We start from the raw sequence: 23573 nt of genomic DNA on the forward strand, positions 1-23573 counted from the left end.
AATCCCACAAGATCTTGACCATATGATTTTTGGTGATTTTTTCAGGCTGATGTTCCCACCAGTTTGTTGCTGTTTTAATATTATAATTTTTGCACAAATTCCAATGGATCATTTGTGCTACTGAATTGTGCCGCGATTTTTTTACAGCAGCTGAGTATGTGATCAACAGTTTCATCAGCTTCTTTGCAAAGTCTGCATTTGGCATCATCAGAGGATTTTTCGATTTTGGCCTTAATGGCATTTGTGCGGATAGCTTGTTCTTGCGCAGCCAGGATTAGTGACTCTGTTTCTTTCTTTAATGTACCTGTTGTTAACCATAACCAAGTTTTTTCACTGTCCACTTTATCTTTTATTTTTTCCAGAAATTGGCCATGCAGTGCTTTGTTCTGCCAACTCTCCATTCTTGATTTTATCACATCTTTTCTGTATTCTTGTTTCGTCTGTTGGGCCTTCAGTAGATTTTTGTTCTTTACTTCAATTAATAGATGTTCTTGACTTTCTTTTAAATAAACAGCCAGTGCATGTTTTTCTTCTTCAACTGTTTGCTTCACTTGTAATAATCCTCTGCCACCTGATTTTCGGGGCAGATATAGTCTATCAGTATCACCACGTGGATGTAAACTGTAGTGCATTGTCATTAGATTCCTGGTTTTTCGGTCCAAAATGTCCAAATCAGCTTGTGTCCAGTTAACTATACCAACTGTGTGTCTTATAACTGGTATTGCCCAGGTATTTATGGCCTTGATTGTATTTCCACCATTCAATTTAGATTTCAAAATTTTCCTAACTCTGTTGGTGTACTCCCGCCTGACAATAGTTTTTACTTGTCCATGCTTGATGTTATCCAACTGCAGAATGCCGAAGTATTTGTAGGCTTCATTTTCGTAGCATTTAATTAGTTGGCCATTGGGCATTTCAATTCCCTCACATGCAGTGATTTTGCCCCTTTTTATGGATACAGTGGCACATTTTTCCATGCCAAACTGCATTGAAATATCGGTGCTGAATACTCAGACTGTGTTTGTCAATGATTGGATTTCTATTTCTGACTTTCCATAGAGTTTCAAATCATCCATATATAGTAAATGCGAATTTTTTTCAGCTTCTTTGGCATTATTATTACTATTACTATTATTGTTGTTGTTGTTGTTATTATTATTATTATTATTATTATTATTATACATTTCGTAAAATAAGTTATGTGTGGTAGGAAAAGATATCGAATGTATTTAGAAAAACATAATGACAGAGGCTTTAAAACTATACTTTTCTCTATTCATTTAAAAACAATTTAGGGACTAGGTAGTACATCAATAACAATGCTATTTATTTCTCTCTCTGCACACAACTTAAGGAAGCTTTGCTAAGAAAGCAGCAATTGTTCATTTATGTTACATTGTAGATCAAACAGGAAAAGGAAGAAATAATTGACAAAACCCTAATCTAACATTACATAACTTATACTCATTTTTTTAATTTATAAAAGGTTTCAGTTGGTTCTCTTACCCATTTCCCTGACATACTAATTTGACAGACATGAAACAAGTCAAAAATGGTTTAAGAAATATTTAGAGGTAGTTCAATTGACTCCACAATTTCAGTCGTAAGTCTTGATGATCCTAAAGCAAGTCATCAGTTGACCATACCTGATGTTACAACTTTTTAAAAGACAGTTGTTAAGCAATTATCATGGTTATTAAACAAACCTATTGTTCGCTAGGGCAGTTTTTGACCAAAATCTGAAATAAATAAGTTTCTGGAAAAAAACATTGTAAATCACAGTCATGTGACCACAGGGCATACAAATGGACATAAATGTAGGCTTGTTGACAAATGTCCAAAATACAGTCACATGACTGAAGTATATCTATGTATCTATGTATATTTCTCAGATTCCAGAACTTTGAAACTGTATCCTAAGTAGTTTTTTTGGAGGTTCATAAGTTGAATGCTAATATGATGTGATGTCAGGATTAAGTTCTGGCTAGGTTCCAGTCCTAGAGCATAAACAAGGTATGCTAGATGTATTGAATATAATCATTATCAAATACAGGTTCTGAATTGTGGCCCTAAATAAGTCCTGCCCAAATAATATATGTGAATCATATTTACATTTATATTTAGACTTCTAAGTTCAGGTTAAGAATATGAGTGCTTTATTAGTTTTGAAAGATTTCTAGATAAATGCTGAATCTTAAACTTGGCTCTCAAAGCATCCAAGAAGTATAAATATTTAGAACATAATATTGTGCAATTTTAAGTTCTTTAAAAAGAACTTCTCATTAACAATTCACTGAAATAGAAGATTTCAAAACTGGAATGCTTAGTTTTTAAGACGGATTAAATAGCATGATCTTCAGAGTAAAATGAGATTTACAAATGTAAATGCAGCTATTGTGCAAATCCATTTGTGCATACTGATTCTTCCTCTACCTTTCTTCCAATCAGCTTATATTGAAATTTAAGAACTGAATTAATTCAATGTAAAAGGTTTTAAATAAGTTAATTTGAATCTATACTTACCAAAGCTGCTATTGCAATAGGCACTCCAAATATTTCAGGATCAACTGATCCAAAAATGTGACTTAAAATAAAGATAAATAAATAAAGTTAATGCTCCCAACTTATTCAATACATTTGCAGTAAATGAACTAACTAGAGAAAAATTATCATTTCTATTCTAATCTAAACAGAACTTTGATACCATTTCATTATATATATTTCAACTATTTCATATTTATATTTCAACTAGACAACTCATGACCCATTGGTTGTTTTTTTTTGCAAAAACAGGGGCATTTTTGCCTTGCCCCAGCCCTGCTGTAGCCTGCAGAGTGCTGAGGGAAGGCAAAAATGTTTTTTTCTTACTTACTTTTTCAAAAACTTGGTGTGTCTTATAGTCTGAAAAATATAATACAGTCTTCATTTGGAAAATGTAAAAATATATGTTAACTAAAACTTACCTAGTGTCCTCTATTGGAGGGAAAAGCGATATTGGAATGGAAAGCAACTTGCTAAAAAGGTTACTCCACTGCAGCTGAAATCACAGGCATATTAAAAAACAGAGTTTAAAAACAATGCAAAGACAAATCATAACAACATGGCAGAAGGAAATAGTCATACCTTAAAAGGATCAAAAAACGCAGTGGTACTGGCATTTGAATAATCTGTAGCATACGCTGCACCTAGAATATACAATCAGATATTGAAAATAAAACAAAAAGCAATTATAGTACAACATGGAAATTACAATTTGGTGATTCATCTCCTGAACAATGTATCAGTTACATAATTTATAATTATAAAACCATGATTGCCTCCTTCCAAGAGGTTATTTTAATTATCTTGCAATATCGAACAGAGCAGTTCATTTAAACTAATGTTCTATTAGCGCTATTATCACCATTGCCTTTATTGGTGCGCTTGATCCTCTATACCCGGGATGGCGAAGCTATGGCATGCGTGCCACAGGTGGCACACGGAGCCATTTGTCAGGACACGCAAGGCATTCCCCTCAGCTGGCCAGTGCGCATGCGTGTGTTGGCCAGCTGAGTTCAGCCTTTTTAAAAGCCATTTTTCATCCTCCCCAGGCTCCAAAGGCTTTATAGATATTTAGATATTTAGATATTTATTAACATTTATAGGCTGCCCTTTTCCCTGAGGGGACTCAGGGCAGCTCACATAAAATCAGGAAAGGGGGAATACAAACAATGACGTAGACATACATAAGTAAAAATAATGAGCAACATTCATTCATCATTCGGGAGGGGCGGCTATCTTTGTCCCCAGGCCTGACGGGCTAGCCAGGTCTTAAGGGCTATGCGGAAGGCCTGGACGGTGGTGAGAGTATGAATCTCCACGGGGAGCTCGTTCCAAAGGGTCGGAGCTACTACTGAAAAGGCCCTCCTCCTTGTAGTTGCCAGCCGGCACTGGCTGGCAGATGGAATTCGGAGGAGGCCCAATCTATGAGATCTAATTGGTCGCAGGGAGGTAATTGGCAGAAGGCGGTCTCTCAAGTACGCAGATCCACTACCATGAAGGGCTTTATGGGTGACTAGTAGCACCTTGAAGCGCACCCGGAGATCGACAGGTAGCCAGCGCAGCTCGCGGAGGATAGGTGTTATGTGGGTGAACCGAGGTGCACCCACGATCACTCGCGCGGCCGCGTTCTGGACTAGCTGAAGTCGCCGGATGCTCTTCAAGGGCAGCCCCATGTAGAGCACATTGCAGTATTCCAGCCTAGAGGTCACAAGGGCCCGAGTGACTGTTGTGAGATAGGACTGTTGTGAGATAGGAGCCTGGGGAGGGCAAAAAGAGCCTCCTCCCCCCCCGAAGCCCTCCGGAGGCTTCAGGAGCTTCAAAAAAACGGCACTATGGGAAAACAGGAAGTTTGGGAACGGACTTCTGGTTTGCTTGGAGGGCCGGTTTAAGCCCTCTGGAGGCTTCAGGGACCTTCAGGAGGCTTCCTTGAACCCTCTGGAGGACTAAAAAGCACCCTATGAGCAAACGGGATGCGTGCACCCTGACACCGAAGATGGCGACTGCCGACCACGCAGTCTGAGCATGTGAGCCGACTCCGACTGAGTCGCTCTCCTCCTTCCTGGGTCCTGCGATCCCTGTGCTGAACCTAGGATCGCTTGCAGGTGCGCTATGAGGCACAGAGCCTGGAGCTCCCCTCTGCCTCCGAACCACGGCTCGGGAGCCTCTCAGTAGCGCTATCCGCTTACTGTTCACAGGCTGATTGCAGAGCACACAAGAGGAGGCTATGCTAGACAATTACTCTTAGCTGAAAGGAAAAAAAGGTAAAGTCTCGTACCAAGGACAGCCAGCTAAATTAGCTCCTTCTGGGTCGAAGACTGAGGTTAATCTGGGGAGTCAGAGAAGAAGCAGAGGGAGTGGCCTCAAGATTTACCTCAGTCTCCGGGCAGATGGGCTGTGACAACACCCAGATGTGACTGCTCCCACGCCCCACTTCGAAGACATGGGTGTATTACCTCCTCCAATTTAATCACTGTACCTACCTTTAGTGAGTTTATAAAGTAACCAAGTGTCAACTGTTCCAAAACAGCAATTGTCATCTTTAGCAGCTTGTTCTACCTGCAAATGAACACACAGGTCACATTTCTCTTTGCAGGAAGGCAAATGTAATCCATTCACATCAGTGCACTTATAATACTCTAGACAGCTAGTCTGATACTCAGTCAAGTCTAAGGGGTTGATAGTAGTATGCAAAACCCTAAACAATCCAAGAAATTGACTTAATTAGGCTAATTAATTACATCAGCCTTCTAGGCGCTTATGATGTTTAAAGGAAATCCTTTTCTTTATGCCATAATGTGGAAATTGCTGTTCAGAAGATGAATCAGATAGTTTATGAAATGTACAACTCCATGCATCATGGCTGATCCCAAAACTAATATTTTAGATGTCTTTCAAAAACACACTGCGTGATATTGGGGAGGGAGAAGAGGGGGAGAGGGAGGAAAAAAACAATCTGGATCCTTTGCTAGCTACTGACTAAAACTGCTAGATGAGAAGAACAGATTACCACTGTAAATTGTAAATTGGCTATGACAATAATACAATAATGCAATAGCAGAGTTGGAAGGGATCTTGGAGGTCTTCTAGTCCAACCCCCTGCCAAGGCCAGGAAACCCTATACCATTTCAGACAAATGGCTATCCAACATCTTCTTAAAAACTTCCAGTGTTGGGGCATTCACAACTTCTGGAGGCAAGCTGTTGCACTGATTAATTGTTCTAACTGTCAGGAAATTTCTCCTCAGTTCTAAGTTGCTTCTCTCCTTGATTAGTTTCCACCCACTGCTTCTTGTTCTACCCTCAGGTGCCTTGGAGAATAGTTTGGCTCCCTCTTCTTTGTGGCAACCCCTGAGATATTGGAACACTGCTATCATGTCTCCCCTAGTCCTTCTTTCTATTAAATTAGACATACCAGTTCCTGCAACCGTTCTTCATGTTTTAGTCTCCAGTCCCCTAATCATCTTTTCTGCTCTTCTCTGTACTCTTTCTAGAGTCTCCACATCTTTTCTACATCGTGGCGACCAAAACTGAATACAGTATTGCAAATGTGGCCTTACCAAGGCATTATAAAGTGGTATTAACACTTCACGTGATCTTGATTCTATCCCTCTGTTTATGTAGCCTAGAACTGTGTTGGCTTTTTTGTCCACTAAGACTTCAAGATTCCTCTCAGAGTTACTACTATTGAGCAAGATACCACCTATATTGTACCTGTGCATTTCATTTTTCTTGCCTAAATGTAGAACCTTACTCTTTTCACCAATGAATTTCATTTTATTAGATAGTGCCCAATGTTCAAGTTTGTCAAGATCCTTCTGTATCTTAAGCCTGTCTTCTAGAGTGTTGGCTATTCCTGCCAGTTGGTATCATCAGCAAATTTGATGAGTTCCCCATTTATTCCCTCATCCAAATCATTGATGAAGATGTTGAAGAGTACTGGGCCTAAAACAGAACCTTGGGGCACTCCACTGCATACTTCCCTCCATGTAGATGCAGTTCCATTGAGGACTATATGTTGAGTGCAGTTGGTCAGCAAGTTACGAATCCACCTGGTGGTGATGCTGTTTAACCCACATTCTCCTACTTTATTTAGTAGTAGGTTATGGTCTATCTTATCAAATGCCTTACTGAAGTCCAAGTAAACTATATCGAGGCATTCCCCTGGTCCACTAATTTTGTCACTTTTGTCAAAAAATGCAATAAGATTAGTCTGGCATGATCTGTTTTTGACAAGCCCATGTTGGCTTTTGGCTATTACTTTGTTTACTTCTAGATGTTTGCTAATTCATTGCTTGATTATCTTTTCCAGACTTTTTCCTGGTATTGAGGTCAGGCTGATAGATCTATAGTTTCCTGGATCTATTTTTTTTTTCCTTTTCTGAAGATGGGAACTACATCAGTTTTTTTCCAGTCCTCTGGTAGTTCCCCGGTGCTCCAGGATCTCTGAAAGATATAGTTCAGTGGTTCTGAGATCTTGTCTGCCAGTTCCTTCAGAACCCTGGGGTGTAATCCATCCGGACCTGGTGATTTGAACTTGTCTAGGGTAGACAGGTGCTCACTTACCATTTTCTTCCCTATTTCAACATGTGTTCCAAATCTATCTGATTTGGATAGAGCCAAGGTGGCGCAGTGGTTAAATGCAGCACTGCAGGCTACTGCTAGATCAGCAGGTCAGCGGTTCAAATCTCACCGGCTCAGGGTTGACTCAGCCTTCCATCCTTCCGAGGTGGGTAAAATGAGGACCCAGATTGTTGGGGGCAATATGCTGACTCTCTGTAAACCGCTTAGAGAGGCCTGAAAGGCCTATGAAGCGGTATATAAGTCTACTGCTATTGCTATTGCTATTTTTGATAGGTTGGACTTTTTTTTGATAGGTTGGACTGACAATGATGTGTATATTTATATAGCATGCAGTTTGATGCTAATCCTTAGAGGAAGGGAACTGTGCTTAATCTTTTACAAAATGAGTATTTTGTCACTAGTCACATTCTGTAAAAAAATTTTTAACTCAATGATCACAACATGTTATTTCTCATAAAATAATTAAGATTTTCTGCATTGGTTTATCCATGTTAAAAATTGTACTGCTACATCAGAAACTAACCCATATAAAATGACCATCAGATAATATTAACTATGGTGTTTTGTTTTGTTTTTCTTTTTTGTGCCAAGTCAGTTTTTGACTCATGGTAACTGTGTGAACAGGTCTCTGTAGTTTTCCTGTCACTATTTTCAGAAGTGCTTCACCTTTGCCTCCTTCCGAGGGCTTAGAGAGTGAGAAAGAGTGACTGGATCAAGGTTAGCCAGATGACTTTGTGCCTGACAGGACTAGAACATGCTAACCAGATATATTGGCCTCTAAACCCCAATATTCTAGTCAGTCAGTTGATCATATATCAAGAACAGGACACTGGAAAAGACTAGAATAGTTACCAAGTTCATCTTCAATTGGAAATTTGCTAAAACAAATAAATGAACACCAGTAACCTTGGAGCCAACAGGAAATCCCACACAAAGAATTTTAACATGAGGCTTACCTCAGATAAATGTTGTAATATCCAAACCAGTCTTAAAGAGACATGCTGTGTCGTAAAACTAAAAGAACGGGCTAGCAGAAGTTTATTAATCCGAGTGAAAAAGTGCAGCAAAGAAGAAAAACCATGGACTGCCTGTTTGAAAACAAGATTCGTAGGGTGAACTTTGAGCTTCTGCCCAATTAGATTTAAATCAAGTTATATTTATTTAGGACAACACAGTAAATGAAATGTATATTTTGACTTGAATCCAGAATAAACAGTACATTCTGGAAAGTTTGCAAAACTGGCTGCAGTTTCACAGAAAATACATAGTTTTGGGGTTGTTCTGCATTTCAGCAAAGACAAAATCCAGAGGATCCCTTACCTTTCTTTGCACTGACTCATCCAGTTCCCCATCTTCCCAGTATTTTCCATTCCCTCATTCTATAGAAAATGTGTTGACCCATATATCTGCCTCCCTACTACAGTGGTCTCAGCAGTTCAAAACACCATCTCTAATTGGCCTACCTGCTCCCAGTTTTTGGATCTTTTCTTTGCAACCTTCTCTCAGCTGCCACAAAAATATATTGGATGCGTATCTTGCATCAGTTGTTTCAGCAGTAAGAAGCAAGTTTTATTGGCATGTCCTACGAGCATGCCGATTGCTCAAAATCAGCTGCACATTTTATACATTCTTAATATTCTTAGTAGCATATGCTTACAGCTTAGTGGACTGTGTTCAGATACAAAGGCAAAAAACGATTTATTTATGCCTTACTTCATTGCTTATATAGTGGTTATCTGAACCTGTATATAACATTTTCTGTCATGCCAGTCCAAAATAAGTTTTGTTGTTCAAAATTCCAGCAAGAAGCAAGTTGGACAGACAATTTTCTGGTGAGTAGGACTAGACCACAGTCTGACTGTTACCAGTCTTTGTGTACAGGGGATCAAGAGAGAACACTGAAAAGCAAGAATGTATTTTACTTCTGACTGCTAAGAAGGAACTCCATTTTGAATACTGCTCATATTATAAACTTGCCACATACAGAAATCAGAGCAGAAAAAGGTTATACCCCAAGAATTTGCCAGGTATGCTATTTTTCCACATGAAAGTAATTTTTAACAAATGTCATTTTTAAATTAAAAAATAACTTTATTTCAGTGTTTCAAAACCAATCTGAGTATATAAGAAACAGTCCCAGAACTTTTTTAACAGCAGAAGTAAAAATTCATCTGCATCCCCCTCACTAATACAGGCAGCCCTCGACTTATGACCCCAATTGAGACCAACATTTCCATTATTAAGCAAGAGAGTTGTTAAATAAGCTTTGTCCCATTTTATGACCTTTCATGCCACAGTCGTTAAATGAATCATTGCAGTTGTTAAATTGGAAGCAATGTTGTTATGGGAATATGGCTTCTCCATTGACTTTGTCAGATGGTTGCAAAAGGTAATCACATGACCCAGAGACACTGCAATAGTCATAAATATATGCAGTTGCCAAGTGTCTGAATTTTGATCACATGACCATGAGGATGCTGCAACAGTCCTAAGTCCCCTTTGGTGCCATTTAACTTCAAAAATAAATGGTTAAGTCAAAGACTACCTGTACCAACATTTTCATTCAGGGAATTTGTGGCTAAGCTTATTTTACCAAATCTGCGTATTTCCAAATCTAATAATAAAGACCAAGATATATAACATGCTAGGAGATTCATGGCTAATTGCCTCTCCTAATCTTGTAGTTTACAAAAGGCAGCTGTGGAAGAGAGGACCTACTTGCCATTTAGAAAAGGAGAACTGAAAGAAAAAATCAAAGATTCTCACCTATGACATTGCTTCTTTCATAAAAATACAGGTAGGGCAGCTCTAACTTACTTCTCTCATCTGCAAATCATTAGACATCTCCTAACCCATTGGTTTAAATAAGTAACAACCAAATACCAGCCTTCCTTCAACCAACTTACTTTCAGCACAAAGAAGTATCTTACCTTCATTAAAAAAGATCTGTTCCAGGATTTAACAAGGTTAGCAGCTCTCACATCTTGCCAACTTATGAAATTATGAAAAGGTTTCCCTGTCTTTCTGGAAGAGCAAAAAGGGATAATTGATTTTCCAATTGTTTCACTAATGTTATCTTTTAGTTCAGTAACAGAGTTTGGATATTAGCTTTAAATAGATTACAGATAAAAAAAATGTAGCAACAGAATCAAAGAAATGTGCAAGTAGATGGGATCACAAAAATCAACTAGTAGTTCAACCCTCTACAATATGCAAAAAAGTCCATAAACAAATAAACCATGTTCAAAAGGCAGTTGTCTAACTCTTCTTAGAAACTGCTGTGAATTGATCATTTGTGGTTATAAAGATCTTACAATCAGGAAATCTTTTTAAGTGAAATGTAGGTATTTGCAACTTGGGACGTTGTTCGTTTTTTGGCCATCAAAAAGTTTTCACTGACCAATGAGTTTCACACACCAGCAGATTACATTTTCTTCTTTAGACTATCTTGTGCTTCCCCTCCCCCTGTCAAATGGGGCAAGATTGTAGCTATTGATTGATGGCTGATAATTACCTCTGCAAATTAATATCATCACACTGTAATCATTGCAACTCATTATGTCCATAATGAAAAAACCAATTGGCCAAGAGATTTTAACACTAACTGGGTGTGGAGCCTTTTGGAACTGTTGAAAGGACTGTGTTGTAGACTGGAGATAGATGAGGTTGTATCCCTCCTCCTCTGTTGAGAGAGGGCCATTCAATTTTGACATAGATTGCCTCTCTGACTCCTCTTTTAAACCTGCAGCCCTCTCTGTCCAAAATGTGGGCTTTTCTGTCTTCAGAAAAGTGGCATTTGTCTTTTAAATGCATATGGACTCCTGAATTTTGTCCTGATGAGAAGAAAAACCAGAAAGTCCAGTTATCTCTTGAAAAAGCACCTTTGGAACAACCATTACCTGGATGACTGAGAATCTCCACACACATCTAACTCGCACCAATTATTTCTTGTCCTATTTGTGACAATAGAAAACAGTTTCTGACAATCATCTCAATGGACTTCAATACTGATACCATCTCTAGTTTCAATCTTCTGTTCTCCAGCTACATCATGCCAAGTTTCATTGGCTTGTTGCTAAGACCTTGTTTCATCTCTTTTGCCTTCACCCAATCTGTTCTAGTCAATGTCCTTTTGGAAATGGTGCCCAGAATCTTTCACATAGTCCTAAGGTATGGTCTTCACAGTGCAGCTTTGAGAATGTTTCTTGTAATGCTGCCCAGAACTCTTTTAACATAAGTTTCACTGTTGTCTCATGTTCAGCTCACTGTCAATGACCAAACCCAAGTTCTTCCTCAGTGTAATGCTTCTAAGCCCTTTCTTGTATAATGCCCTGTATCTTCCATCTCTAAATACAGTACTTTACATTGTTCCCTGTTGAAGGATATTTTGTTCGTAGCCCAGTTTTCCAAACTGAGCAGTTCAGATTGCAATATTGTTAGATCCTGATTACCGGCTAGATTTCCTAATTGTGTTTCAACTGCAAACAGGATGAGCAAATTATCCATTTAAAATTGTTGACTAATATTGGGCCAACACAAAGACCATTACTTGTCTCTCACTCATTATGGAGCTATAAATGCTGACTGGAGTGTGGTTAGCTAGTTAATTATGAACCCATTTTATTGCAGCACTATCCATTCATACCAGTATAGTTTTTTATCATGTCAAAGAAAAGAGATAAGATTTGTCTCATCTATTTTTGACAAAACTATGCTGACTTTCAGAAAGAAAGCATAGTCTTCATTTTGTCTACAAATGGCCTACTTTATTATCTACCTTTTAGCATATTACAGATATTGATGTTAGGCTTACTGTCAATTATTATGTTAATTTATTTTTCTTTTCTTAATCCCGGGTACTCTATTTACTCTTTCCCTATCCTATAACACTTCCCACCCCGATCCTCGAAGATAACTGACATAAGTTCAAGTCCTAATAATGCTTCAATCAGATCCTTCAGTATTTTAAGTGTATTTCCTTAAAACGTGGGGACCTGAAGAGGTTCCAATTAGTTGAAATGCTGGATTTCAGGGAAGTGTTGGGCTTTAGTGACTATGCTCTACACAACAGCTTTTCTGTTGTGACATGAAAGCCTAACTAGTAGATTCAAAGTAGCTATTTGGAGCCTTCTGTTGTTTGTTATTAATTTATGCTACTCAAATCATCATTTCCTTTGGAGAGAAAGAGTCAAAAACTGGAGTTCTCACACTTTCTCTTAATCGTGTTAGGATCTCTCAGTTTGAAGTAAGCCATAGCTTTACACCTTCGTTGATTTCCTCTTGCTACTGACATATATGAAGAAATCCTCCTTATTTCATTTTGCCTCACTGAATACCTTAAGCTTTCCACCTTTGCCTTCCTGAACTTACGCCTAATTTCTGAGCAAAACCATGGGAAGACTTCTTTGAATGTTAATCCTTTATTCCACTTTAAAAAAGCACTCTTCTTTAATCTCAAACTCCTTCGTGAGCTGCCTATTCAGTCACATGGGCTCCATTGCCATTATTTGAGATTAAGCCATACTTCTGTTTCCAAGAAAACTCAACTAGTGACAAAATCTTTGTCTTTTGTTTTGTTCCTATGCATTTTCTTTACTATTTCAATTATTAAAAATAGCATTTCTAAAATCCATACTTTGTATTTGACCTGTTTAAACCAAACTTTTTGCTAAGATCAACTCTAGCATATCATGGTCAGTTTTTAAAATCTATTCAATCAATGACTTCCTGTCAATAAGGACAAAATTTAAGGAACAAATTGCCTTGTGTTTGTCTAATCGTTTGAAAGATATAATTATCATCAACACAGAGCAAAATTAATCTGACATCTCGTGTCTGACAGAATTAACTTTCCCACATATGTCTAGGTAGTTTAATTCTTCACCAAACAAGCTTCATTTATCTGAGGCTTGTTATCTGTTTCAACAAATCATCTATCTCTTCTATGACCTGTATCAAACTTCTAGCAAAAATCAATTGCCGCCCTTTATTCTAGCCTAGATACTTTTATCTTGTCCTGTTATCCTTTGCCTGGATTCCTTAATTCCTGAAATGCAGCATTGTATTTCTTCCTGCATTTCCTGTTTCTCTGAAGCAAGCTATATTCATATTTATCCCACGTATTCCTGTTAATCCTTACTTGCCTTACATTTTGTTCAAAAAGAGACCTAGTGGTTAAGGTACCAGGCTAGAAACCAGAAGACTGTGAGTTCTAGTCCTACCTTAGCCATGAAAACCAGCTAAGTGACTTTGGCCCGGTCACTCATTCTCAGTTCAACTCAACTCAATTCACAGTTGTAGGAAAATAGGAGAAAGGAGTACAAGGTGTGTTCGCCACCTTGAGTTCTTTATAAAAATAAAGAGATTTCTGAGGACCTCTGAAAAACAGTAGCAGATGCTCACCAGGCCAGAAATGGTAATGAATATAAGCAAGGAGTTGGACACCACCGGTCTACTATCAAGAAAATCAAGAAAGATACAGCAACACAGATGATTAGTGGACTGGAGGCTAAAACATATAAGGAATAGTTGCTGGAATTGGGTGTCTTGTTTGATGAAACATGATAGCAGTGTTCCAATATCTAAGGGGCTGCCACAGACAAGAGGGAGTCAAGCTGTTCTCCAAAGCACACGAGAGCAGGACAAGAAGTAATGAGTGGAAACTAATCAAGGAGAAGCAACCTAGAACTAAGGAAAAATTTCCTGACACTTAGAACAATTAATCAATGGAACAACTAGCCTCCAGAAGTTGTGAATGCTCCAACATTGGAAGTTTTTAAGAAGAATTTAAGATATATGATAATCATTTATCTGAAATGGTATATATTTTCTTGCCTAAGCTGGGGGTTGGACTAGAAGACCTCCAAAGTCCCTTCCAACTCTGTCATTCTAAGTACAAGTGGAATTCAACATCAGTGTTACCCTCCCCAGGAATGGTCAATCAACTAAGATCACACCAGGAGCAAGGCATAAATTCTCCAAGAGGTTTCAAAGAATCCCAGGAGGGTAAGATATAAGAAAGTAAAGATTATCTTGCATTGATGAATGCCAGTGTTCATCAAACCACCACCAAAAAAGAAGATTGCTGCCCATCTACTCTTTGTGAAAAAGCATGTGGATAAGCTAGAAAACTACTGGAAGAATGTTCTGTGGAAGAAACAGAACTTTTTGTCTTGAAGGAAAAGTGTTATATTTGGCATTCCAGTATAAAAACAGTGTCCCATCTGGGAAAAATGATGGTGGCAGAATCATGGTTTAGACCTGCTTCATTCCTCTGGATCAGGACGCTATGAAATCTGAATTGTGACAGAAAAAATCTACAGGAAAATGTCAGTGTGTCTGTGAATGAACTGAAACTCAAGAGAAAGAAGTCAAGCTGTAAGGCAACAATCCAAAACACACAAGCCATACAACCAAAGAATAGTTAAAGCAGAAGAAATTTAATGTTCTGGAATGGCCAAATCAAAATCTCGAGCTTAGAAAAACATTGTGAAAGGAAAGGAAATGAACAATTTGTGCAAGGAAGCCCACTAATACTCTGAACTGAAGCTATTCTGTTAAGGAATGAACTAAAGTTTCTCCAAGCCAACATACAGGACTGATCAACATCTGTTGGAAAGGTTTACCTGTAGTTATTACTGCCTGAGAAGAAATTACTGAAAGCAAAAGTTCACATATTTTGCCACAAATAAAGACCTTTGATCATTTTCCTCAATGTACTAATGAACAATAGTGCTTTGGACTTATTTGACTTTTTTAAAATCTAGTTTTAGAAGTTGTATGGAGAATAGATCACATTGTAGATATGTATGCAGAAATATTAAATTCAAAAATTAAATTACCAACTTTTAAGGACCATTGTATATTTAAAAAGCAAATTTCAAAGCATAATTTTTCAATGTTATTAAAATAACTACAGGGAATTTTGTTTCAAAAGCAAAACTGCTCTTAAAATCTAGGCCCAGGGCAAGAAGACTGAAAACATAGACCAAATAATTCATGATACTTTGATTATTGGATTGTATCTGTTCACGTAACAAATTGGATATCATGCTTGAAAGTAAAAAGAAACCCTGTGTGTAAAAAAAAGCAATATTGTACAGCCAACAATTTTAACACAAGTTTCTCCCTAACTCAAGGTACAGGTAAGGCTTTTATTGTAGTTAGAGATTTCAGAAGTAGGTCTTTATGTTCTTTTCAGTAAATAAGTTTGAAAATTAATACAACTAGTCCACAGTTAATGACCACTTGTTTAGCAACTGTTTGAAGTTACAATGGTGTCGAACAAGCTTGCTTACAACAGGCACTCAAAGTTCTGGCTGTCCCAACATGCAATTTTTAGATTACATGATTGAAATCTGGGCACTTGATAACTAGCTTGCATTTATGATGGATGCAGTGTCTCACGTGTTTGCCATTCGTAACTTCACCTGACCACTTCACCCATGCAAAGTAAATGGAGAAACTGCAGGGAAGCTTGCAAGTTGTCTCTGCCACTCAGCAGTAGTCACTGACAGCTCATTAGTTACCTGTGCACCTTTCCTCTACTCGTTGCTGCTATTCCTGGTCTCTCCATGCTCACATGATACCTCACTGATCACCTGCACACCTTCCCCACCCAGTAGATCACTGTCATAATAGAGGTGAAATCTATTCAAAAACAGCCTTAATGTCATTGTCCTTATCTACAGGACATGAATTAAGCTTAGGCTGTTTATTAATTTTTTCTATTCTTTGTATCTTAACCAGGACAACTTGATACCTTAACTAAAGAATTCAAAACAATGAGAACTATTTCTACATAAGAACATTTTAGTAGAATAACTGGTTTTGCAATGGTGAGATTTATTGAGTGGAAGAGATTAAAAAACCACCTGCTTTTATATTCCTTTCTCCCTATTCAAAATGTTGAAACCACCAATAGTACTTTGCTGAAATTTTCAAAAAGAGATTGTTTTCTACCCACCCTATTTCTCAACTTACAATTTATTGTTGTAATTCATCCTAGGATATATATTATTTCTTTAATTTATTCACATATGGAAGAATTCTGACTGAATAGTTGAGATAATTACTGAACTAATTTTATTTATCAAATGTATAAAACAGTCCACAGAACAAACTGGACTTATAGCTGAAGAATTAAGGAAAGAAATGTCAATATTTATATTGTTCATAGAAATTTATTTCTGCAACTTGTACCACTACATACCATCTTAATTATACCTCTATCATTTTTTAATTTCATCAGAAAGTATTTTATATAAACACCATAATTATGATATACAGATTCCCAATTATTTGACAGAATTCACATTAAGGTATGTTCTTTCTGCTCTCTAAGCAGTTAATATATTAATTAGTTTAATGGAATTAATGGTAAGAATATTTTGGGCAGGCCAGACAGATTGATAACTGCTTAGTCATGCACTGTTGTTGTAAGATTAATATTGAACATATATTGAAAAAGAACCATTTGAAAGAAACTGAAAAAGCCAGGATGCTGTTAATATTCAACAGTACCAAATTTTATCAATAGACAATACCAAACAATGCAGGAATATGAAAAAAGGTTGAAATAGTAATAGCTTATCATCCTACGTTGAAAACTTACAGGGATGACGCTATAACTATGAATTAAGAGGTCTCTCATTCAAGGCATACAAACATCCACATTTTTTAATTATCAGGATTAGTGATAATTAGTGATAATAGTGACACCTCTAGCAGAAATTATGTTACATGTTTGGTCACTGCCTGCCCTCATTCCCCAATACGTATGTCTCCTACTTGAGAGAAAGATATCAGAGATCTTAACCAAAAATTAAAATACAGAGATACCACACAGATAGAGACTGTCCCCAAAGACGCTTTTTCAGGAGGCAACTAGATGTTCTTGTTTTTTCTTTGAAGACGTTTTGCTTCTCAGCCAAGAAGCTTCTTCAGCTCTGACTCAAAGCCTTTGGGACAACTATGACCTGGATGACTGAGAATCTCTACACAGACAGAGACTACATTTCTCCATTTGTAAAAACATGGTTGTGAAAATTGGAATATCAGAAAGGCTGAAGGACAAATTGATGCCTTTGAATACGGGTGCCAGTGAACTGTCATCTACTGAACAAATCATTCAATCATAGAATTGAATGCCCATTGGAAATACTATTATAAAAGGAACTTTTAAGTACTTGGGACACATGATGCAAAGGCAAGAGTCAGTTGAAAAATCCCTGATGTTTGAAAAAAAATTAAGGCAGCTGAAGAAAAGCCCAATAATATGGTAGCCAAAAATTATCATTGATAATACAAACTTGAGCTTACAAGAACTCAATAAAACAGCCTGGCAACCCTACCAAACATTGTTCATTAGATCACAAAGGGTAAAAAGCAACTAAATAATTAAATAACACTTTTGATAGTTGGGTATTTTCAAACTAGAAGACTCCAAGGTTCCTCCCAACCTTGTTATTCCAGGTTTTATATTATAGAATTGATAGAATTCAGCTACTATTGTTCATATTTTCTCATGCAAAAGTTGTGGCCTAACTTTTAAAGTGGCATTTTAAAACTATTAATTAAAGAATTAGCAAAGTGTTTCAGGTGTGTAGGAGTGATATCCTACATTTCATGCATAAACAATTTAACTAGCACCTACCCTGCAAAAAATCATTTATTGAACTTTGTTGAAAAATACAATTTATAATGATACATATATGGGTTTAAAACAAAGGCTAAATAAATTTCATTATTATTTTCAATATCATGAGTGTTAGTAAATAATGCCATAAAGTATTGCTCTAACAAGTGAACTTTATTTATTTTTGAAAGCATCCATACATATCAGCAAGCACAGAATGCGGTATCAGTTATAACCTTTATACATACTTGTTCCATGTAATGAAAGTTGCACGTTGTGTTGAAAGTCCAAGAGCAGAGATTTGATTCATTTTAATTCCTGCAACTAAAAGATATATTTATTTTAAAAGATTTGCATGGTTATCCATTCAGATGGGTCACAGAAATAAAACTACAAAACCCATAAAAAGCCTGTGCCTCCATCAACCATTTGTCTGAAAGCTCTACCACTCTATCCCAGTGTCTAGGTAAAGAGCCAGGTTTTGATGCTCTTAATTTAAACAAGAATGTGAATGGAAAATAGACTTTCCAAAGAAATGTAGCTCCCATATGTTGTAAGCTCTTTTTGAAGGCTTTATTTTTAATCTAGGTATTGTGATAGAATGTACACCTAGAAAACTAGTGGGTAGGAGTTTTGGCACTACAGAGCTTTCCCAAGGAGGAAGCAGTAATTTCTAATGGCTTAGAAGGTTATAGCTTTAGTTTCACAAGATTCGGTCCATTAGATAAAAATAAATAAAGGATCAAATTTGATGGATTATACTGTGTCATTTTTGAGCTTGAACCTGAACCTCATCATAAAATAAATTCAATATGGCAGTATTAAGTTTTGAAAGAAGAAATTAATATGCTTGCATGATTACCTTGAACTGCTTCTTTAATCACATTAATGAACTGGGTCCACAGAGTTTCAGGGTCTAATTCAACCCAACCGGGCTGAGGATGAAGAGCCTCTACCTATTAAGGGAAACACAAGTTTACCAAGATTGTAGATGTTAATGATCTTGATGAAGACTACAAAAAAGCATCTTCACATATTAAAAGAATTAAAGTTGTTTGGCTTATTTCTTACACACCCACATTCTTTTTTTAAAAAATAGGCAAAGATAATTACAGAACAGCCATTAGAAATCAATGTATAGTTTGTACATATACTATCAAATATACTGTTGGAACCTTCAGCATATGTCCACATTTTCTATTAAAGCAGACTGTTGCTTAGGAGAATAGAATGTGGATATTTCTTTGGTATTAAAAGTCACCATAAAACAAAAACCGTTAACTGAATTTGGAATTTGAAAGCGTGTCTAATTTCAAAGATAAAAGTAAGTAATGCAAATCAATACTAATTCTTAAGGACTGATCATCAGAAAATAAATGCTACTAATAAACCTTCAAGTTCAAAACAATCCTGTGTCTTCAAAGAAACTGGTAGCAAAGTTCCAAACTCCGTCACAGTAGTATAAGAATTATAAAACAATAAGTATTATACAAAGTTAAATATATTTAAAATAATTGCAACTTTTTCTGATTCTTATATTAAATATTGTTTTTGTATACTCACTACTGCAACTCATAGATGAAATCTCATGCTTAATTACTAACCACCATTCAAATGCTGTATAGTATTTAATAAAAGACATATTCCCTTAACAACAATGCTACTAATATGCCAGGCACAAGTTGTGCTTACCACAAAAAGCTAATGCAGAGTCCTTCACTATAATTGAGTCGAAAAGCTTTGTTTCTAAGCAAGAGTTAGAGGTGTTAAGTGAATCATGCAGCCATTAAGTAGCTTCCCCCATTTACTTTGCTTGTTGGAAGCTGGCTGGGAAGGTTACATATGGTGATCTTATGACCTGGGAAAGGGCAATTGTCATAAATACATGCCAGATGCCAAGTGGCTAAATTTTAATCATCTGACCCATGGGGATGTTGCGTGGTGTGAAAACCAGTCATGGATCACTTTTTCAGTGTCACTGTAACAGACAAATATTTGTAAGTCAAGGACTATTTGTATAAAGACTCCATATTACTGTGAAACTTGGATATTTTATTATAGAGAGATTTCAGTGTAAGTTTCTGATCTAATTAACCCTGCCAATTTAATAATTTAAATTCCCAAGTACAGAAATGGTACATGCATTATGTTGGCATTTGGTATGTTCTGTCTGACCAGCGCATGTTGGAAATCCCCATAGAAGCTGTACTTGCATAAGCCACTAAACCACACTTGCTGACCACATTTGTCTTTTAACATGTTATGGGACCAACCCAGTGGTGGGATTCATCCAATTTGCATCACTTCGGGAGAACCAGTTGTTAACTTTCTGAGCAGTTTGGTGAACTAATTGTTGGAAGAAATCGTTCGGGCAGAGAACCGGTTGTTAAATTATTTGAATCCCACCACTGGACCAACCCATATATTGTCATGAGAATAAAGAAAACTGGGCAAGTTAACAATAGGTAAACATCCTCAAAAGCCACTGGAGTCTTCTTCTTTATGAAATGAATTAAATATAGCATTGCAGCTTAAGGAGTTACACTATTGGCATTTCTCTTTCATACATATGTTCAGATGTATGTATTTTAGATTTGATTTTCCTGTATGAGTTCAAAATTGCATAGCATTCCTCCTCCAGTTTTTCCCCAGGACAAACACATTGTGAAGTGGGTTCAGCTCAGAGATTGTGATTGATCTAAAGTGGCTAAGGATGGCTTTGAACCTTGGCCTCCCATTTCTACTGCATGGAATACCTTAAGTACCCTACTAGACTTTAAATACTACAAATCTACTTGGTTCTTGGTTCTACTTGTCATTTATTTCCTCATTAGTAAATTTCTACTTTATCGCATTTGGTATGAATGAAGAAAAGAATCTTTAGTAACTTTTAGTAGCTTTTCTATGCAGTAGATTATTACTACAGCAAGAATGTGCAATCACAGTGTGGAATGTATTTCATTTTCTCTCTCCTTAAATAGGTAAATGAGAGTTGGCTGCAATTGTACACAAAATATATTATTTCAGCATGCTGGATGGCAGTGATGGCTAACCTTTTTCTAAAGGTGTGCCAAATTGTGTGTGTGTGTGTGTGCTATTGCACACGTGCGACCCCGCCCACCTGCGCATGCACGCGTGACCCACTGCCAAGGTTTTAAACTGACAAAGCTTCTGAACAACAAGCCCAGGGATTTAACCACTTGACTAGTGTGCCCTATATTCTCAATACGCTTTAGTATCAAAATGAAACAGCAAATTTTCAACCTTTTTGAAGTAAGCAAGGTCAGCAAATAAACTTCAGGGAATTTAAGTGGAGCTATGTTTAGTTGATATAAATTATAATAAAATCTTGAAGCATGGTTGTATTTTCCCTTCCCTCACTCTTTTATCCTGACAAATTAGGGTGGAAGCAGTCTTAGCTTCTTTCACATACTTCCTGTTTCTTGGGCTAGAGGTATGCTTTTGTTGTATTATCTCCAAGGTCATTGTGGTAGTTGTGGTACAAATATTGTTGTTACATTGCTAGTACTTTGTGTCTCGATGTCTTTGTGAAGGCAATACTTAAACTGGTTCCTAGAGTTGTTAATAGATGTATAAATAGTATGAACATTTTGAATATATTTTCTGTGAACAAAACCTACTGAAGCTTGAATCAAAATCAGATTTTAAAGAGACAATATTAATTCATAAATAATTTAATTTCCATGTCTTCATTCCATGATGCAGAACTAAAGAGATGCATGTTAAAGACTGGAAATACAGGGAGGATTCCTTAAGAATTTTTATCATAATGTTGCTACATTAATGAGATTATACAGACTGGTTATTCTCCATTGCCTTTGCTTGTCAGATGGTTACCAAAGAGGATCACATGACCCCCCCAGACGCTGCAACCGTCATAGGCATGAGTCAGTTGCCAAGCATCTGAATTCTGATCATTGACAATGCGGATGCTGCAATGGTTGTAAGTGTGAAAAATGGTCATGTCACTTTTTTCAGTGCTGTTGTAATTGTGAATGATGAATTGTTGTAAGTTGAGCACTACCTGTACTTGGTCTGGGTAGCATAGCAGAGGCATAACTGAAAAAAGTAATTTGTGACTTTGATGCTTCTTTGGGAACAACTACAAAAATACAAGCAGCATACCTACTAAACATATTTTGAAAAATATTTCACAGAATCATTGAATTTATTAAATTACTATGTGACCCATCTCACTAATACAGCATCTCTAGGCAGCTTACAATGTAATAAAATGTTAAAAGGTGCTAAAACAAAAAACAATTAAAATAAAAGGTTAAAAGTTAAGAACCAAGATGATGGGCAGCCTGAGGGTGAGAATCTTCTCTATCCTATCAGTCAAATGTAACAAGTCCCGATTGACCAAGGTTTTGGGCTCTTCCAGAAGGCCAGGAATATGGGGGATGGATCTCATCTGTGATGAGAGTGTATGCCAAAGGGTGGGGGACACATGAGAAGATGGTCATTTCACTCAGTTTAAACATGATGGACAATAGGGAAAATATTTAAGGAAATATGTAAGAACTATTACTTGCAAAATAGTTGAATAGTAGAAACCAAGTAAAAACATGTTTAAGTCCAGAGAAACAAGTTAATATTTTGGAGTGGCTCAGGTAGATTCCTACCCGATTCACAGAGTATAAGGAAGGAAAAGAGAAATGGAACAATCAGATTTGCAAGGTTCCTTTATTTTAGCCAATATAGAAAAAAAATAGCTTGTCTTCTTGTGGCATTCATTTCCTGGTCTGGTCTATCCAGGTGGGCTGACAAAGACTTTTAGTATATTTATTTATTGAGGCATATATGTCATTCCAATCCAAACAGGATACTGTTAAGTGACAGACAAATCTCACCTACACAAAGACAAATTGATTTCACTGAATAACTTTTATGATTAGAAATATATACCTAGTGCCAAAATGTAGTTTCTTGTAATTAAAACATATTTTCTTGAGTTGTTTTCTGGATCAGTTCTGCCCCATTTCCCATATAAGATCCTTTTGGATCCTGGAAGACAGCTGTTATTACTACCTAAGTCTTCACCAGGCTAAACATACTTGCAATTTTTTTTCTTTCTAGGCCTCTTATAACCGTGCTTTGGTTTTACCGGTAGGCCTCAGGTTACTACCACTCATTTAGCAAGTGTGAAGAAATTTGTGACAAAACTAAATGAGAAGAATGTATGACCAGTCAGTTTCAGCCATTTCAGCTTCCCTGCAATCATATGATGTTGATCTGGGTGTTTGGCTTGCAATTACAATGTCACAGGGAGTTGTGCTCACATGATCAGTTTCCGATATTCCCTATTGGTTTCCCGAAAGCAAAGTTAATAAAGGAACAGACAAGAAGCCAGAAGTTGCTATTACATAAAGTCCTCATTTAACAATGGCAACCAGGACTACTGTTGCTAAGTGACACAGTTACACGATATTGCTAGTCATAAAGTGCAATATTGTGTGACTGTGTCACTTAGTAGTCCCAAATGCCCTCATAACCTAAGATCTATATTTATATCCCACTACAAGCTACAATCTTAAGGGACTCTTGGCAGTTTAGGCTTAACTCTGGTCAGTTTGTCAATGCCATTTTTAAATTGCAGTCTTAATCACTGGAAACAATGAGTGCTAAATCTGGTGCTAAATAGAAAGGAAAATGACTTTTTACATTACACATCTGTGAAGTAGCCTAGAATTGCATTTGTTTTTTTTTACCATTGCATCACATTCCTGACTCATGTTCAGTTTGTGATCTACCACAATATCCAGATCCTTTTTGCATTTAGCATTGCCCAACAT

At 36.9% G+C, this 23573-nt stretch overlaps 1 protein-coding gene across 1 annotated transcript in view; it reads right to left on the reverse strand.

Annotated features, from left to right (window-relative positions):
* GK5 (glycerol kinase 5) overlaps positions 1-23573 on the reverse strand; it is a 40630-nt gene that overhangs the window by 13922 nt on the left and 3135 nt on the right. The window contains exons 2-9 of the mRNA XM_032225254.1: positions 18620-18713; positions 18006-18081; positions 10052-10145; positions 8078-8209; positions 5022-5097; positions 3124-3185; positions 2964-3037; positions 2524-2584 (exon numbers count right to left, since the gene is read on the reverse strand). Coding sequence (XP_032081145.1) covers positions 2524-2584; positions 2964-3037; positions 3124-3185; positions 5022-5097; positions 8078-8209; positions 10052-10145; positions 18006-18081; positions 18620-18713 — 669 coding nt within the window. The remainder of the gene's footprint in view (positions 1-2523; positions 2585-2963; positions 3038-3123; positions 3186-5021; positions 5098-8077; positions 8210-10051; positions 10146-18005; positions 18082-18619; positions 18714-23573) is intronic.

Source organism: Thamnophis elegans, chromosome 10 (assembly GCF_009769535.1).
Source record: "Thamnophis elegans isolate rThaEle1 chromosome 10, rThaEle1.pri, whole genome shotgun sequence".
NCBI lineage: Eukaryota > Metazoa > Chordata > Lepidosauria > Squamata > Colubridae > Thamnophis > Thamnophis elegans.